Here is a 19,193-nt window from a genome sequence, read left to right as displayed (position 1 = left end):
AAGGTGAATTTTTCTCAGTGTCTGTTGGAAAGCAGATTGAACCAGGTTTTTTTTCTAGGATTTTGCCTGTGCTTAGCTCTATTCCATTTCTTTCTATTAAAAAAAACTCCCCAGTCCTCGCCGATGACAGCATACCGATAACATGATGCACCCACCACCATGTTTGAAAATATGAAGTGTGATAATCAGTGACATGTTGTTGGATTTGCCCCAAACATAACGCTTTGCATTCAGGACATAAAGTTAATTTCTTTGGCCAATTTTTTTCAGTTTTACTTTAGTGCCCCCATACTCAACTGGTGGCCCGTGGACCCGATCCGGACCCAGAACGGGGTCAATACAGACCGTGGGTCCCGAAAGAAAAAAGTGATTTACTTGTATTTTACATTTCTTACTCGGTCGGGCTTTGACCACTGGTATCATATACTGCAAACACACATAAGACATGGAAGAATGCGTAGAATTGCCTGAAATTAGGTTTAAAACAGCAAAAGAAAACTCTGGCCCATGCAAAATGTGTAGAATTACGGGAAATTAGCTTTAAAACTGCAAAATGTTTTCTCCGCCAACAAGAGAGGTGTGAACAGTTGCGAGGGTTGCGAGGTGGGGGGTTGTTACTACACTGATAAATTACATTATCCATCCGGACCTGCCACCTAGGAAATTTGTGTGACCGGAGCTTCTTAAATAGTTCTTGAGTAGCCCTACTTTAGTGCCTTATTGCAAACAGGATGCATGTTTTGGAATATTTCTTATTCTGTACAGGCATCCTTTTCATTATGTACAGCAATTTAGGTTGGTATTGTGGAGTAACTACAATGTTGTTGATCCATCCTCAGTTTTCTCCAATTACAGCCATTACACTCTGTTTTAAAGTCCCCATTGGTGAGCCTGTTGGGGAGTTTCAGCGATGAGACAAGATTAAATAATAATAAAATAAAGTCCCCATTGGCTTCATGGTGAAATCCTTAAGAGGTTTCCTTCCTCTCCGGCAACTGAGTTAGGAAGGATGCATGTATCTTTGTAGTGACTGGGTGTATTGATACACCATCCAAAGTGTAATAACTTCACCCTGCTCAAAGTGATATTCAATGTATTTTTTTTTAAACGATCTACCAATAGGTGCCCTTCTTTGCAAGGCATTGGAGAACCTCCCTGGTCTTTGTCGTTGAATCTGTGTTAGAAATTCACTGCTCAACTGAGGGACCTTACAGATAATTGTATGTGTGGGGTACGGAGATTAAGTCGTCATTCAAAATCATTTTAAACACTCTTATTGCACACAGAGTGAGTCCATGCAACTTATTATGTGACTTGTCAAACACATTTTAACTACTGAACTTATTTAGGCTTGCCATAACAAAGGGGTTGAATATTTATTGACTGAAGACATTTCAGCTTTTCATGTTTTATAAATTTGTAAAAGCATAATTCTACCTTGACATTATGGTTTATTGTGTGTAGGCCAGTGACACAAAATCTCAATATAATCCATTTTAAATTCCGGCTGTAACACAACAAAATGTGGAAAATGTAATTGGGTATGAATACTTTCTGAAGGCAGTATATACAGGGTCAGTTCCAATATCATATTTACAATGTGCAGGGATACTGGAGTGATAGAGGTAGAAACAGTGCCTTCGGGAAGTATTCAGACCCCTTGACTTTTCCCAAATTTTGTTAGGTTACAGCCTTATTCTAAAATTGATTAAATAGTTTTTTCCCCCTCATCAATCTACACACAATACCTCATAATGACATAGCAAAAACAGGGTTTTAGACATTTTTTTTGTTGCTAATTTATAAAAAAAAAATACAGAACTGAAATATTACATTTACATAAGTATTCAGACCCTTTACTCAATACTTTGTTGAAGCACCTTTGGCAGAGATTACAGCTTCAAGTCTTCTTGGGTATGACGCTACAAGCGTGGCACACCTGTATTTGGGGAGTGTTGCTGCATAGCCATTTGCAGGTCTCTCCAGAGATACTCAATTGGGTTCCATTTTCCTCTGCAGATCCTCTCAAGCTCTGTCAGGTTGGATAGGGAGCGTTGCTGAACAGCTATTTTCAGGTCTCTCCAGAGATGTTTGATCATGTTCAAGTCCGGGCTCTGGCTGGGCCACTCAAGGACATTCAGAGACTTGTTCTGAAGCCACTCCAGTATTGTCTTGGCTGTGTGCTTAGGGTCATTGTCCTGTTGGATGCTTCACTGTAAGGATGGTGCCAGGATTCCTCCAGACGTGACGCTTGGCATTCAGGCCGAAGAGTTCAATCTTGGTCTCATCAGACCAGAGGATCTTGTTTATCATGTTCTGAGAGTCTTTAGGTGCCTTTTGGCAAACTCCAAGCGGGCTGTCATGTGCCTTTTACTGAGGAGTGGCTTCCGTCTGGTCACTCTACCATAAAGGCCTGATTGGTGGAGTGCTGAAGAAATGGTTGTCCTTCTGGAAGGTTCTCCCATCTCCACAGAGGAACTTTAGAGCTCTGTCAGAGTGACTATTGGGTTATTGGTAACCTCCCTGACCAATGCCGTTCTCCCCTGATTGCTACAGTGGTTCTTCCTTTAAAAGTTGTGGTGTACTACAGCTTTCTGTGGCACGTTATTTAAGTGTAAGCCATTGTTGCCAGAATGACGCAATTTACCACAATCTGCCACCATCTACCACAAACGGTCGCGCCATAAGCTCCAAACTTTTAAAGGAAGAAACACTTTGGCAGGGCAGCCAGCTCTATGAAGAGTCTTGGTGGTTCCAAACTTCTTCCGCTTAAGAATGATGGAGGCCACTGTATTCTTGGGGACCTTCAATGCTGCAGAAATGTTTTGGTAACCTTCCCTAGATCTGTGCCTCAACACAATCCTGTCTCGGAGCTCTACGGACAATTCCTTCGACCTCATGGCTTGGTTTTTGCTCTGACATGCACTGTCAACTGTGGGACCTTATATAGACAGGTGTGTGCCTTTCCAAATCATGTCCAATCAAAAGAGTTTACCACAGGTCGAATAAGGCTGTATGTAACAACATTTGGAATAAGTCAAGGGGTCTGAAAACTTTCCGAAGGCACTGTATGTAGAAGGGTAAAGTGACTAGTCATCAGGATGTATGAAAAACAGAGTAGCAGCAGCATAAATTCATATGATTGTGTGTGTGTAGAGAGTTAGTATAAATGTGTGTGCATGATATGTGTGTTGGAATGTCGGTGTGCGTGTGTGTGTGTGTTTCATTCACTCATGTTGACTTGGTGATGGTGGTGACCGCAAGTGTTCTGTAGTTTACTACCATAACACGCTCAAATTATTCTCAAAGAATTGCAATGGGTTTGTTTAATGGAATATGGGATTTTCATCAGCCACATTCTTTCTCTCTCTCGTGAGTCTGTTATATAGGGAAATGTTCTAAAGTGGTCCGTACTAGCTGCAGTTTTCCTGACATCTGGCAAACATATGAGGTTTCTTTATTCACACACACTGATCGCTACACTGTGAGCAGGTCAGAAGGCCTGAGAATTTCTCTAAAACAATTGTCACATTTTCTCTAAGGAATGAGGGGGAATTTGGCATGTGATAATTCCTGGACTTGCCTCGGACAGTTGTGCGTGTGTGTGTGTCTTGTTTTTGTTTCTTCATTATTTTTCTTTCATGTGGCAATGTTTTTCAATGCATACTGCAGAAGCATCTGGTGTGTGTGTGTGCGTGATGGTCCAGGTTATAAGAACAGTACACAGCAAATCAACACTGAGATTGTTAAATTAACACTGAAAGTGTGGACCCGTATAGACACTAGGGAGTGTAACAGTCATTGGTTATTTCCAGTAGGCGTGGCTTATTAGGGGCGTGGCTTTTATATAATTATTTTTGAGCTACTTGTGAAAGTAAATGTCATTCCTGTTGATCTTGTTAAGTGTTGTACACAATATAACATTAAATGTTCTGATGGAAAAATATTACAATTATTATTTGCAACAAAGTGGTTGCTATAGCTTTGGGGATATCACATTGGGAGTTGCATAGGCTTTTCAGGACTGCATAAACTTCTGTAAGCTTCATTAAAGCTACAAAGGTGTCCGTGTTTGACCGTAACATGATAACAAGTCAAAGGAATGGATGAACCGGAATGACGTTAGTTCTCATGGGTGGCCAAAAATAACTTCCTGAAAGCCACGCCCCTACAAGGCTAAGCCACCAGTCTTCTGCTCTGACCCACTGGGTCGTATCTCAGCAAACCAACCCTGCTATTTTTAATTGAACACTGTTCAGTGTCTATACGGGTCAGCAGTTTCAGTGTTAATTTAACCCTAGGGAATTTGCTGTGTACATATTCCCTCAATGTAGATGAATACCTTCTGCCCCCTAGCCCAAGAGACATGTTTTACATTTAAATGGTGGGTTTCTTTCTGGTGTGTGTGTACTGTTTCTGCTCTATGTAAAGTCACTAATGGAAACAGAAGGAAACAGGAGCTACCTGTACAGTCCAGTGTACGTTTCCCATGTCTTTATTGAGTTTAACCAGAGGAAATGTAAGATTTATGTCTGTATTTAAGAACTAATGTACGTCTTTAATCCTGGTTGCAATGCTACTTAGCCATACGATGTGTGACTCGTTTTCTGTGTACTGCACACCGTGCCAAACCAAGCACACGCACGCACAAGAATGACGCAAATGGCACGGCACAAGACACACACCGTTTACTGAACCAGTAGTACCAGCCAGTAGCCTCGTCTTCCAAGTAAGGCAGTGAGATCCTCCTGCACTCGTTTTCTCTCCTCCTCTCCTCCTGCTCTCTTCTCTTCTTCCCGCCCAACTCCAGAGAAGGCTAGGAATGTCATGCTGCATATCCCAGCCAGTCAGAGTGGGTAAAGGAAATATTCACCTCTCCTCCCAGGCTGTCTACAGTTTGTGGTTACAGACAGTGTGGTCAACACAGCTGAGGGTTTGAAATCAGTTGTAGACAGTTGAATGGTGTTGGTTGGTTGTGGTAATTTTACAAGTATATGACCTCATCAATCATACGTCAATCTCTATGGGGAAAAAATGAGGAAAAAGTTACCATAAAAAGACAGAGTGAAAGAGATTTTCTGGATATTCTTTATGGACTTTTAATAAAAGTGGTTGGATTGGAGACAAAGCATTGTTGGCGTGGGTTATAATCAGAATGCTTGGAGCTGGTAACCTCAATAACCCCCTCTGTGGGCATTGTGTCTAGCGCGCGCGCACACACACACACACACACACACACACACACACACACACACACACACACACACACACACACACACACACACACACACACACAGCCTCCTTGATCTTCCTACTATCCCAAATCTGCTAGTCACCTGTGTGTGTACTGTATTGTGTACGAAAGAGTGTGCTTATATTTATGTGTTAACACAATGTTTCTTTGTGTGTTTTAATGTGTGCTTAGTTAAGCCTGTGGACCTTTTGGAATTGCTGTGTGATGAGCCATCTGCCATTGGTTTAGAGACAGATCAGAGGCACAACAAGCCTTACTGAATGGCCAGACAAACATAAGCTGCAAACAGACATGGCACCTTTCTGCCAGGTCAGGGCAGAGCTTCTCGGGGCAGGTGACCTTCTGAAAGGAGAAAGACTCGTAATACCACAGACACTCAGAGGTGAAATACTCCATGAAGGACATCAAGGAATATCAAACTGCCAAGCAAGGGCCAAGCAATCAGTGTGGTGGCTAGGAATTTCAGCCCAGATCCGACAAGCAGTTAACCGGTGTAAAATCGGTCTAAAACACAGAACACAGTACAGAGAGCCGCAAGCACTTACCTGAGTTCCTGAACGACCATGGAAAAAGATGGGAAAGGATCTGTTTGAGTGGAACAAGAAAACATACCTGCTGATTGTTGACTATTCCAGATACATCGAGGTAGCTGAAATGAGACTGTAGTTTCACAGAGACTTTTTTTCAGCAGAGATCTTCCGAGTATACGCTCAAGAGAACAACTTCACACACATCACAAGCAGTCCGCGGTACCCGCAAGCAAATGGAGAAGTGGAGTGTGCCGTAAAGACCATAAAAACATCTCTGGAAAAGAGACATGGAACATAGCAGAGCGCTGTTGGCATACCGAGCCACACCATTGGAGCATGTATTCTCTACAGCACAACTGCTAATGGGGAGACATCTGTGCACAAGCCTACCACAAACAACAACCAAACGGGATCCCTAGTGGCCGGATGTGCAGGCTTTCTGCAAAATGGATGAGGAAGGAAGGGAGAAGCAAGCAAAGACCTACAACCATCACCACCGCTCAAGATCACTACCAGAGCTCACATCTGGACAGGAAGTTTGGATCACTACAGAACAAACTCCAGGATCAGTTCTGAGAACAGCCCCAACACTGAGATCCTATTTGGTAGAGACTGACAGGGGCGTACTCAGGAGAAATAGAATTCACCTTTGTCCTACTGGGGATCCCCCAGTGCTTTCACTAGATCAGGCAGGGTTTCAAAAGCTCTAGAAAGGATGGACTTTTAAAGACTGAAAAGAAACCTGAGTTCAGTATCCTCAGAAAAGGAACAGTTCACGTGAGAACAGAACAGTGTTATGTTTAAAGAAAAAACATGTTTATTCAGAAACAGTATTGCTGAGCTAAAAGGAGGAGATGTAGCATGATGTACTACACTACCCATAATGCTCTGGAACGATATCCGGTGTTATTTTTAGGAAACTGTTTAGTAAGTTAACACTATGGTGCTCCGTCTCTATATTCTTACAGGATTCGGACATGTCGCAGCAGTGTGTAGAAGGGAGATTCCAGATGTGAGAAATGTGCAGGAAGGCGTAGTTAGAGGGAGTGTACAGTTGGGATAGAGATAGCACTGTGCGTGAACTCTGTGAGAGAGGGACAGATTGCTAGAGGCAGAATGTTTCCTATGCTGAGGCAGTGAAGAGAATAGAGGATAGCCCAAGGGTGAGTGATTCGACTGGGAGCCCTCCAGTGAGTTGGCCTGATCATCTGCACTGAGCCGATGGAGCGGAAGTCACAGAAGATAGATGTGGTAGTTGCAGCAGCAGATAAATATTTGGGTGTGAGAGATTTTAGTGCAGAATATCTACAAGAAGTTTTGAGAGAATGGATTCCATTCTCCCAGGCTAATGGCCTGGTGTAGGATCGTTTAGGGCCAACGTAGTGGAATGGGGTGGTGGGTTTTGGGGGATAGTGTGTAGGTGCACGGTTAGATGGTGGTGCAATTTTCTTTCCCCTTTTTGTGACCAAAATGTGCTATCCACACTCCGACCTGTGAAAGGCAGCAATACGCAACACAGCGTCTAGTCTGCCGGAAATGCACACAAAGAAGAAAAAGGCATTATTGCATAACACTGAAAATGTTAATTCCCTAACACTGACCGTCTAACAGTGTCAGCACTAAGCACAGTGTTAATTGAACACTCAAAAGTGTGGACCCGTATAGACACTGGCCCAGTGTTAAATTTAACACAGGAGAATTTGCTGTGTGGAAAAGGAATCCACTTTGAATATTTCAGATACACCCAAGAGCATCCAGGCATTTGGTAGAGGTATCTTCAGTGATACAATATTTTGCAACGGTTATCATCCTAGTTGTGGGAAAAGGAGCCAGACTACATCAGAGGTCATTATGGCCCATTAGAACATCTCACAACTCAGTAGAGACAGGGGGAACAAACCAGATAGTTGCACAACCTTCCTGTAACTCATTATCCTCTGTTTAAAGGGTATTTAGCGCAACAGGCTAATCTGGTGATGATCGAATGGTCCAATTGGATGCTCCATAGGTTGTGGGTTCAAACACAGTGTAAGCTGTCTACTTTGTTAATTCTAATAATACTGTAGTTGAAACTACAATGAATACACAAACCACCGCTGGGTCCGGAGAAAGGAGAGTTAAGTTATCTCCATGGTTTTCCCCTCAGTGAAATACGTATTTGTGGGAAAGGAAGTAAGGAAGACCCCTTCTCTGCCCTCGTCTCTCTCCTTTCCCCTTTTCCTCCATCTTTCAGGAGAAAACGCTAATGTCAGTGCTGTATGCATTCTGAGGCTGACCAGACACACACTCGGAGCAGGAAGACTTTTGTTTTAGTTTCTGAAAACAACAACAAGCAGTCTTCTTCCACATTCTGACTTCCTGATATGAGCAGTTGAGATAATACCCATAGCCATTCCTCTTCACTCCAGCTGAGGAGCTAAGGAGGAGAGCCATGTTTATGAATGAGTGAGATCTTATGTACTTTCTATGGTAGGACAGAGGAAATACCTTCAAGCCAGACACAAAACATTGTTATGACTGACTGCCATTGTATCTCATTCAATAAAAAGCTAAGCAGTGGTCTGACTGTCTATACCGCAGAATCACAATCACTGTGTGTGTGTGTGTCTGCATGCGTGCACATGCACATCAGGCTATTGCAGCAACATTTTAGGGAGAGAGGTCTTGGAATGAGGGACTGATTCTCCCACATGCCAGGCATGGGTTGAAGTCAGCCGCTGAGGGTTTTTGGGATAGACTGGGGGTTTGTGGGGTGCATTAATCAGTGGTGGGCGGCTATGAAGGGAATGTTGTGCTATACCACAGAAGTGTGGCTGTAAGCTCCAAAGGTTGCTACAGGACATTAAACATACATTAGCCTGACCTATAGGTTAGATATGCATGTGTTGATGACGCATCTGACACACCTATTTACAGTACACACTTATTTAGACACGGTCATAAACACTATACAGACCGTTCAGGAAAGTGCCAGTAGGTTAACCTACAGTATCAAAGGTGAGCGCACCGCAGTTTCAAAGGCTTCTAGCCAAGGCATGTTTCTGCCCCCATCTGGTGAACAACAGTACTGCTTTTCTAACTCTCAGCTCACCACCATAGGACATGGCAGCAACCTTGTGAGCTATTAAAAGTGATACCAGCCAAAATGGTCTTTCCCACAGGGAGGAAAAAGTCATGCTGCCTTTTCATAGCAAAATCACCATGGAAACAAACCCTTGTGATTGGACTCTTTTCATAGTGTAGATGTTTTGACCAGATCTGTGTCTGATCACAGCTTGTTCCACTGCTTGTCTGTAACAGGGAGAAGGAGGACAGAGTGTAGCTGCTTCATACAGATGGCATGTTACAGTAAAGTGCAGATTTGTACAGAAATACCCCCAGAATTTCACAGTGAGAGGAACCCTGTTTGTCTTAGCCTTAGGATTTCAGGGAAAGTCCTGTTGCTAGGAGAGGGCAAACATGCTCTCTCTCTCTCTTTCTCTCTCTCTGTGTGTATATGTCTCTCTAGCTAGGCCTCTACAGTAATTGAGTTGGAGAGTCCTACAGAGAATCAGTCTTCCAGCATGTTTAGGGCTATTTTAGGGTTGTCTTGATGAGAGGCACATGGTCAGTCGGCCAGTCAATCGGGCGTGGTTACTGAGAAGTGATGATCAGGCTCTATGTGAACATCCATCTGCAGGTCTGTATGCTTATCTCTGCCAAGGTGATTATGGACATATACAGTTACGTAACTCTCTCGCACTCTCATCCTCTCTCATATAATGACTGTTTATATGGCTGTCAGACCCCCTAGTATCAATCCACTCTTCCCCCGGCCTCAGCCCTCTAATCTGGAGTCTAAACATTACCTCTCTCCTCTCTTCTTTGGTGTCTCGTGTCCTCAGTATAGGGAGTTTCTAAGAAGAGCTTTACTTTCTGAGTAGTGACATTAGACAAACCAATGATGACTTCAGACAAACTAGCGGGAAAGTGTTGAACTGGCTGAGCTCTTGGGATTGAGCCTACTGGGAGATTTATGGCCAAATGGTCGAATCCCCCCACTTGCATACACACAAAGTGTATAGATATTTCTACCTCTGGTCCTATCGCAGTCCCTTCCTTCTGAAGTGACCTTCGCTCTCGCACTCTATGAGCTCTGGTAATTGGTCTCTCTCTTCCTTTCTCCCTTTTTTTTACTCTTTCCTCTCCTTCTCTTTCCCTTCACTCATCTGCTGGCACTCTGAGATGCTATCTGTCTGTTTCTAAACAAATACTGGAGCCCATGGGCCCTGTGCAGCATGACCATGGATTAAACACTCACGCCCACAATTACACATGCATACATACACTGACAAGCAAACACACGCACATGCAAAATTCTACAGGCATGCACATAAGCACCTGCAGGTCTTCTGGCAAAAATATACACAATACAAATAATTTTGGACAGATTTGACAGGCAGACACACAAGCATATAAATGATACACAACCACGCTTACACAGACTTGTGAGGTTTATGTTGAGGTGGTTTTTGTACCTACTCCAGACCCAGGCCATTGGTAGTGTCCAAATACCCCTACTTGGTTCTAAATAGTAGGCATTTTGGGTATACGAAAGAAATTCAGTTTTATAGTATGTGAAATTTTGAAAATGTAGTATGCTTTACATGCTAGGATGTCACATTCATTTTGGCTTTTCATCTAATAGAATTCTGTACACACTATTGAGAAATAGAATCGTATTTCGAGACCCAGGTGTGTCTGACAACAGCTGACAGCTGACACACTGTACCAAAATGAACGAATGATGGGAATCAACGCAATTGCGCATTAGATGAGGCATTCTCAGAAGTCTAGTATGCTGTTATTTGTAGCTTACTGCATTTGCTTTTACTAAACAATACGTTCTAAAAAGTATGGAGTACGATTAGTACACAGTATGCAGTTTAAGTAGTAGGAAAGCCAGATTTTGGCCATGGCCATTGTGTACTGGTTACTCAGAAACTCAATACCTTCCACTCAACACCCAGGAATCTCTCCCCACCACGAAGCATACTGTAGGTTATTTTCTTTTGAAGTCTGTTTGGAATCTGAAATCTGTTTTGGAATCTGTTTAGTGTTTGAGTATGCAACCGTTCTGGGAAAATGGCTTCACTACAGCCAAGTCAAGACTCGGGCCTCCCGGGCGGCGCAGTGGTCTAGGGCACTGCATCGCAGTGCTAACTGCGCCACCAGAGTCTCTGGGTTCGCGCCCAGGCTCTGTCGCAGCCGGCCGCGACCGGGAGGTCCGTGGGGCGACGCACAATTGGCATAGCGTCGTCCGGGTTAGGGAGGGTTTGGCCGGTAGGGATATCCTTGTCGCATCGCGCTCCAGCGACTCCTGTGGCGGGCCGGGCGCAGTGCGCGCCAACCAAGGGGGCCAGGTACACGGTGTTTCCTCCGACACATTGGTGCGGCTGGCTTCCGGGTTGGAGGCGCGCTGTGTTAAGAAGCAGTACGGCTGGTTGGGTTGTGCTTCGGAGGACGCATGGCTTTCGACCTTCGTCTCTCCCGAGCCCGTACGGGAGTTGTAGCGATGAGACAAGGTAGTAATTACTAGCGATTGGATACCACGAAAATTGGGGAGAAAATGGGATAAAATTAAAAAATAAAAAAAAGACTCATACATCATCCTCACCTCCTACCCTGTACTTTCATAATCATTTCATTCCTCATCCTCTCTGTTCTCATCATTTTCACACTAATTTAATTCTGCTGTCGTGGCCTATTGGTCCAGTATGTGAACTAGTGGAGAGAAACCCTCACACATACATACTCACACATGCACAGAGAGATGTTTTAAACATTTTACCGCTCTCTGTTATTACTGATAGTCCCCATAGCCCCCATAGCCCTACAGACTTGGGAATCTAGGTGATAACGCCCTCTTACGATCCCTTTTTCACATAAGACCAGATACTCAATCACCCCACCCACTGGGCACATACTGTTGAACCAACATGGCATAGATGTTGAATTGACGTCTGTGCCCAGTGGACAGTCTCTCTCTCTAGCAGCACAGGTCATTAACTACAAATCTGTTTTTGTATGGATGTCAGTTCAGTCTGCCTGCTATCTCGCCGATCTGGTGTTTTGGTTTAGTGAGATGCGAAACAGACTGAGAAAGAAAGCAAAAAGGGACATCTAAAAATAGGCTACTCTTGCTTTGATATCCTGTTAGATCAGCATGTTGTGGTTAGAGAGTGTGTGATAGACATCGCAGAATGGCAGAGTGAGAACATACACAGCAGATGACACACACATGTGGAGACATTACCACATCATTCGTGTCAGTGTGTTCTGGGTTAGAGGGTTGGGGTTATCTCAGTCATGCAAAGAGCCTGCTGGAATGTCTGATCAGAGAGAGAAGTTTTATCTAACAGGAGGATGGAGGGAAGGAGATAGAGAGGGAGACGGAACAAACAGAAAAGAGAGAGAATTGGAGGCGGAGGGAAACGGAGAGAACAACACATGGACATTGATCACTGAAATCAGTTACATTTGTGAATGTCACAAATGTCAGTTTCAACTCTTCTTGGCTTAAAGTATCTAACAATCATGGGGATTTGTCAAAAATAATGACCAGTAAAAGGTTATGTACATCTGAAGCCATACTGGTGTGAGCTAGAAGATTTTACCATAACAAGTAACACATGTACGTAGATGGTTCATACAGTCAGTAATCTTGCTCTCGATCTCTCTCTCTCGTTCGCTCTCGCTCTTAAGCAGGCACTCACTCTACCATGTTAATTGACTATTCCTCCAGCACATTAGAAGGAAATCTAGTAAAATCTCTATAAAAACAATAGGAAAGTAAGGTAACTGGTGTAAAATGGCTAGCTAGTTAGTGGTGCGAGCTAGTTACGTTTTAATCGGTGACGTCACTCGCTCTGAGTTTCCATTGCTTTGCACGGGCTGCGGCTTTTGTGGAGCGATAGGTGACAAATCTTTGTGGGTGACTGTTGTCGATGTGTTCAGAGGGTTCGTGGTTCAAGTCCAGGTGTGAGCAAGGAGAGGGACGGAAGCAACACTGTTACAGAGTGAGGAAAAGAGAAAGAGCAAGAAAGAAGGGGCGAAAGAGAGAGATTGTATGAAGAAGAGAGGTTGACTTTCTGCAGGCCACACATGTACAGTGAATGCAGATGGGGCCTGAGGTGACAATGAAGATAGCAGGATGGAGATCCAATCTGGTTTGAGTTTTAGAGGGTGACTGATACCCATGTTTACCAGGGTTCTCAGAAGAGCAGCAGCAAGTACACATTGATCCACTTAGCCTGGACTTGAGGTGGAGCGGAGGCAAGGGTGTGTGTGTGTGAGAGAGAGAGTGGGGAGTGAACGGGGAATTGTGAAAGGAAGTGAGGGTAGATGATGGAGATGTTTGTATGTGTGTACTGTATGTTTGAATGTCTGTACTATATGTTTGTATGTATGTTTCTACATATTTTTTTATTTAACCGTTATTTAAATAGGCAAGTCAGTTAAGAACAAATTCTTATTTACAATGACGGCCTACCCCGGGCCAAACCCGGACGACGCTGGGCCAATTGTGCGCCGCCCTATGGGACTCCCAATCATAGCCGGATGTGACACAGCCTGGATTCAAACCAGGGACTGTAGTGACGCATCTTGCACTGAGATGTAGTGCCTTAGACCGCTGCCCCACTCTGGAGCCCCTTGTATGTATGTGTGTACGTATGTGTGTACTGTATGTTTGGGGTTCTACGACTGTGCTCTGTAGGGGTTACTTAGGGTTAGTCACACGTGTATATGTGTGTGTGCTTCTTGGGAGTGTCACTCACATGGCTGTGTGCTCCTTAGCCCTGTCCTCAGTGTTAGCCCTGTCCTCAGTGTTAGCCCAGTCTCAGTAGATATACTCCAGCCTGCTCTGCCTGACAGGGCTCTGGCAGCACGCCTCACACGTGAGTGAAGGAACAGGTGGATAATGGAGGGAAGAGAGGAGAGATGGGGTACAGGCCAGTTCCCAGGCTCTAGTCCCTGGCGAGAGTAAGAGGGTGAGGGGGCTGAGAGAGTAGTGAGGCCAGCTGGTAAACTGTCATGTGGGTAACTGCCTGGTAGGGTTGCTGCAGGAGAGCTGCACCAAAGCTGCAAAGCAAATGACAACAGTTACCACCACTATTGCCTTTCTTATCATTTGAACTGATCAAATGAATGATTCTGGTTTATGCTGTGTGTGTGTTTATGTTAGTGTCAGTGTTCCCACTGGCAGGAGAGCTAAATGCTGTAAAATAATGCAGAGCGTTGGAAAACTAGGGGTGATCAGATGGGGGGGGGGATTATTTTGCCCTCTAGTGGTGTAAAATGGTCTCAGTCTCAGTCTACTGATCACTAATGCCGTTGACTGTAAAGTAGATTGATTGCTAATTTCTCCCTCTCTCTGTAGGGGTGTTCTGGGTCATCGTGCGGAGGAAAATGTGACTGCAGTGGAGTAAAAGGAGAAAAGGTAAGCATTCTGTCCATCACTCCATTGTCTACCAGTTTCACATTTCTCTCTCACTCTCTTGTTTTCTTCACACCGTAACTCTTTCACCTACTCACTCATCCTGAGATTCCCACCTACAAACTACAGATTCCACAATCCCTGTTAGGCACAAAGTGGTGGTGACTCTGTCTATGGACGTTTCTTATGGCACAGTATGTATACATTTTTGGATGTCCATCATCCATTTCGTATGATAGTATAACGACCCTGGGTTTATAAGCGCGGAAATCGACTCTGCCGCTTGAGCATGCTTTTGCGGCACAGTCGATAGCGCGCCGGACCTCGGGCTAGAAGGTCGAGGGTTCGAGACCTGCTCCCTGCCTGCTTCATCACAATATGTTACGAATTACACTCAGCTAGGTGGCTAACGTTAGCTAGGCTAGGGGTTACGGGTTAGGGTTAGCTAACATGCTATGTAGTTGCAAATTAGCTAAAAAGTAGCAAGTAGTTGAAAAGTTAAAATGTTAAAATTTGAACATGCAACTTTTTGGGTTCCTAGATGTTTGCGTTCTAACGTTACCCATGTCATAGGCCACCATCCTCCCGACCTAAATTACTTAATTCCTTTCGTTTTTGGCTTAAGCAACCTTATGCCTTATGTAACCATACCAAACGTAACATATCATACTAATTTGTGTGTCACAGCTGTACATTTACAATGTTAGGTATAGTCTTTGAGTCGAGGCAGGTCAGTCTAGTCCTTGGTGGAAAACGGCGAAACGGAAGACCGACACGGAGCAGGAATCAGGCGGAATTAGAGCATGTCCAGACACACAGCTGGGATGAGGCAGCATTACCACCGGACTGAACAATCTCTCACTCGCTTTTGAAAGAGTATCACACTGTTACAGTACATCCAGCAATCAGTGGTTTAAAATTGTGGTTAGAAGTTAAGACACTTGAAGACAAAGTCTGCACACTGCCTGTCTTATCTCAAAGTAACAATGACACACTCAGTTACATCTCCACCCTCTCAGGGATTCCAGACAAAAACTATTATGTAGCTGCTACTGCATGTATTGACTCACATTAGAGCCTAGCAACAGTGTCTTATCTACCATGCATGTGTAGCCTTAATCTCTCAAGATGACTCACTGTTTTAGAAACAGTAGCCACACAGACATACCACAGAGGAGCTGTGTGTTCTCTGGACCCAGGCCTTTACTGACTGTCTGACAGACTGAGCCTGGTGAAGTCATACCTCATGTCTGTCTGTCTGTTGAAAGGTGTTGAAGCCTGGCAAACCAACTGCTGTTTCAATTCTCCCTGCATAGTTTTGCTGTGATGATGTGACTTCCTGCCGCCCACGATCGGAGTTCTCTTCCCTTGGTGACTGGCCCCTGTCCTGGTTCTCATGGTCCAGAATTTAATGTTCAACTTCAAACCCCGTGTGAGCTTTAGAAATGGAGGGATATGGGAGGGGGATGGAAAGAGAAAGGCAGGAGGTCAAGAGAGTAAGACAGACAGAAACACACACACAAAAGGGCTCCAAAAAACACTGCTTTTCCACTCCTCACCCCCCTCTAGATCCCTCTCTCTTACTCTTGGCAGCTGAAAATGTACTAATCAAAAATATATATGCAACATGCAACAATTTTAAAAGATTATACTGTGTTACAATTCATATAAGGAAATAAGTTAATTGAAATAAATTCATGAGGCCCTAATCTATGGATTTCATATGACTGGGAATACAGATACCTTAAAAAATAGGTAGGGGCGTGGATCTGAAAACCAGTCACTACCTCAAGTGACCAACATTTGCCTCATGCAGCACGGCACATCTCCTTCACATAGAGTTGATCAGGCTGTTGATTGTAGCCTGTGGAATGTTGTCCCACTCCTCGTAAATGGCTGTGCGAAGTTGCTGGTTATTGGCGGGAACTGGAACACACTGTCATATACGTCAATCCAGAGCATCCTTAACATGCTCAATGGGTGGCAAGTCTGGTGAGTATGCAGGCCATGGAAGAACTGGGACATTTTCAGCTTCCAGGAATTGTGTACAGATCCTTGCAACATGGGGCCGTGCATTGTCATGCTGAAACATGAGGTGATGGCAGCGGACGAATGGCACGACAATGGGCCTCAGGATCTCGTCACGCTATCGCTCTGCATTCAAATTGCCATTGATAAAATGACATTGTGTTTGTTGTCCGTAGCTTATGCCTGTTCATACCATAAACCCTACTGCCACCATGGTGCACTGTGTTCACAGCGTTGACATTAGCAAACTGCTCGCCCACATGACGCCATACACCCGTGTTCTGCGGTTGTAAGGCCGGTTGGGCGTACTGCTAAATAATCTAAAAGGACGTTGGAAGCGGCTTATGGTAGAGAAATGAAAATTAAATTATCTGGCAACAGCTCTGGTAGACATTCCTGCAGTCAGCATTCCAATTGCACGCGCCATCAAAACTTGAGACATCTGTGACGTTGTGTGATGAAAAAAGCTTTTGGTGTATATCATTTCAGGGATCTTTTATTTCAGCTCATGAAACATGGGACCAATGATTTGCATGTTGCATTTATATTTTTGTTCAGTGTTCAATAGGTGAGGGCAGACTACATGGCCCCGTGAAAGACAAGTAGCTCCATCTAGTGGCAGATAGAAGGAACACATGAAGCAATTACTACTGACAAGCTGCTGCTGTCTCATCAATCCCCTTCATATATTTTTCTAATCATAATTTGTTTAACACCACTTGCCTGTAGGCACAGATCTAGGATCAGCTTACCTTACTTAAACCCTAAACTCAACCATGATTCTGAAAAACATAGATCAGCATCTATATGGGTAACTTCATTCGAATCTGTTCAACCTGCTTTGTGTGTTCTTTAGGGTGAGCGGGGGTTTCCTGGTCTCCAAGGCAACATGGGGTTCCCGGGCATGCAGGGCAACGAGGGGCCCGCCGGGCCGATGGGCCCTAAGGTGAGTGTCAGCTCCAGACCACACCCCTTCAAAGTTTCCCCAACCCACCAGGAGACCTTACTTGGGACAGTATAATGTGATTTACTATGCTTATATTATAACACATACGCATTCATCATTTTATTTACAAAAAAATGTGTTATGTCACTTCTATGTTGTCTTAATGTCACTTGTCTCTTCCCAGGGAGAATATGGCGAGTCTGGAACTCCTGGAATGAAAGGAACACGTGTAAGTACAATAACGATATCAGAGCAGACCTCTCCTAGTCTGGAAACCAGTTTTTACTTTCTTACAGCATTTTGTCTTTTGTCTGGACTACCTTGAACAGCGTATAACTTCATATTACTGGATTTATGTGATTCTGCCTTCTTATTGGAATGCAATTACTTGTATTCAAAGTAATCTGCTAAATGGCTAAAATATAAATACTGTGTTGTGATGTCTTGCAGGGATCTAATGGTTTGTCAGGCTTCCCAGGAAATCCAGGGCTTCCGGTACGTTCTGTTAATTCCTGTAAACCATAACCTCACATGCAAGTAGTTTTGACTGTTTAGGCCATGTGTCCTACCTCGTGTGTCCTGCCTCTCCCCCACAGGGTATCCCCGGACAAGATGGCCCCCCTGGATCGTCAGGTATCCCAGGGTGCAACGGAACAAAGGTGAGTCATTTGTTAGGTATCAACTCTCTGCTGTTACACACCTGTGTAGAAACTGACTTAATAATTCCTGTTATTTATGCACTTCTACCTAACCATGCTGTCTCAACCCTGTCTTCAGTGTGAACTGATGTCTCTTGTCTGTGTTCCAGGGAGATCGAGGGACAGATGGACAGCCTGGGTTCCCTGGTCTACAGGGTCCTCCTGTAAGCGCTCTGCACCATCAACATTACCAACATGGTCACAGTGTTTACTTCAACGCTGCCACAGACTTCACCTTAGACCAGTATTTCATACTAGACCTAAATCAATTAACCAAACAAAAGGCACTAGACTGAAAGATGTTATAATGAGCTCTTAATAAAATGTATTTATCATTCAATCGGGCAAGATTTACAACTCTATCTCTCTCCTCAGGGTATCCCTGGGCTAATGGGAATGAAAGTAAGTTAAAACCGAGGACTTTTACATCCTAAATAAAGTATGTACATATCAGTGTTAAAAGGTATGGAAGCATCATAAGACATCTACTAAAACATTGTTGATGGGCCCTGTGTGTAGTGTATCAGTCTCTAACCTGTCTCTGTCTCTCTCAGGGAGACCCAGGTGGTGTTTTAGGAATCATCCCACTGAAAGGAGATAAAGGATTCCCTGGATCACCTGGTTTACCGGTACGTACCGTGCCTTCAGAAAGTTTTCAGACCCCTTGACTTTTTCCACATTTTGTTAAGTTACTGCCTTCATCTAAAATGTATTAAATTGTTTTTTCCCCTCACCAATCTACACACAATAGCCCATAATGACAAAGCAAAAACAGGATTGTATACATTTTTGGTAATTTATTAAAAAAAATCTAAAACTGAAATATCACATTTACATAAGTATTCAGACCCTTTACTCAGTACTTTGTTGAAGCAGCTTTGCAATCAATTACAGCATCAAGTCTTCTTGGGTATGACTCCACAAGCTTGGCACACCTGTATTTGGGGAGTTTCTCCCATTTTCTTCTGCAGATCCTCTCAAGCTCTGTCAGGTTGGATGGGAAGCGTTGCTGAACAGCTATATTCAGGTCTCTCCAGAGATGTTTGATCATGTTCAAGTCCGGGCTCTGGCTGGGCCACTCAAGGACATTCAGAGACTTGTCCCGAAGCCACTGCTGGGTTGTCTTGGCTGTGTGCTTAGGGTCATTGTCCGGTTGGAAGGTGAACCTTCGCTCCAGTCTGACGTCCTGAGCGTTCTGAAGCAGGTTTTCATCAAGGATCTCTCTCTACTTTGCTCTGTTCATCTTTGCCTTGATCCTGAC

At 44.1% G+C, this 19,193-nt stretch overlaps 1 protein-coding gene across 2 annotated transcripts in view; it reads left to right on the top strand.

Annotated features, from left to right (window-relative positions):
* The window catches only part of LOC120064171 (collagen alpha-1(IV) chain-like), a 66,493-nt gene that overhangs the window by 17,446 nt on the left and 29,854 nt on the right, over positions 1-19,193 (top strand). For both annotated transcript variants that reach the window (XM_039014557.1, XM_039014556.1), the window contains exons 2-9: positions 14,204-14,263; positions 17,145-17,234; positions 17,419-17,463; positions 17,685-17,729; positions 17,831-17,893; positions 18,043-18,096; positions 18,308-18,334; positions 18,487-18,561. In XM_039014557.1, coding sequence (XP_038870485.1) covers positions 14,204-14,263; positions 17,145-17,234; positions 17,419-17,463; positions 17,685-17,729; positions 17,831-17,893; positions 18,043-18,096; positions 18,308-18,334; positions 18,487-18,561 — 459 coding nt within the window. The remainder of the gene's footprint in view (positions 1-14,203; positions 14,264-17,144; positions 17,235-17,418; positions 17,464-17,684; positions 17,730-17,830; positions 17,894-18,042; positions 18,097-18,307; positions 18,335-18,486; positions 18,562-19,193) is intronic.

The sequence above is a fragment of the Salvelinus namaycush genome, chromosome 19, assembly GCF_016432855.1.
Source record: "Salvelinus namaycush isolate Seneca chromosome 19, SaNama_1.0, whole genome shotgun sequence".
Taxonomy (NCBI): Eukaryota; Metazoa; Chordata; class Actinopteri; order Salmoniformes; family Salmonidae; genus Salvelinus; species Salvelinus namaycush.
This window is presented reverse-complemented; position numbering and strand designations above follow the sequence as displayed.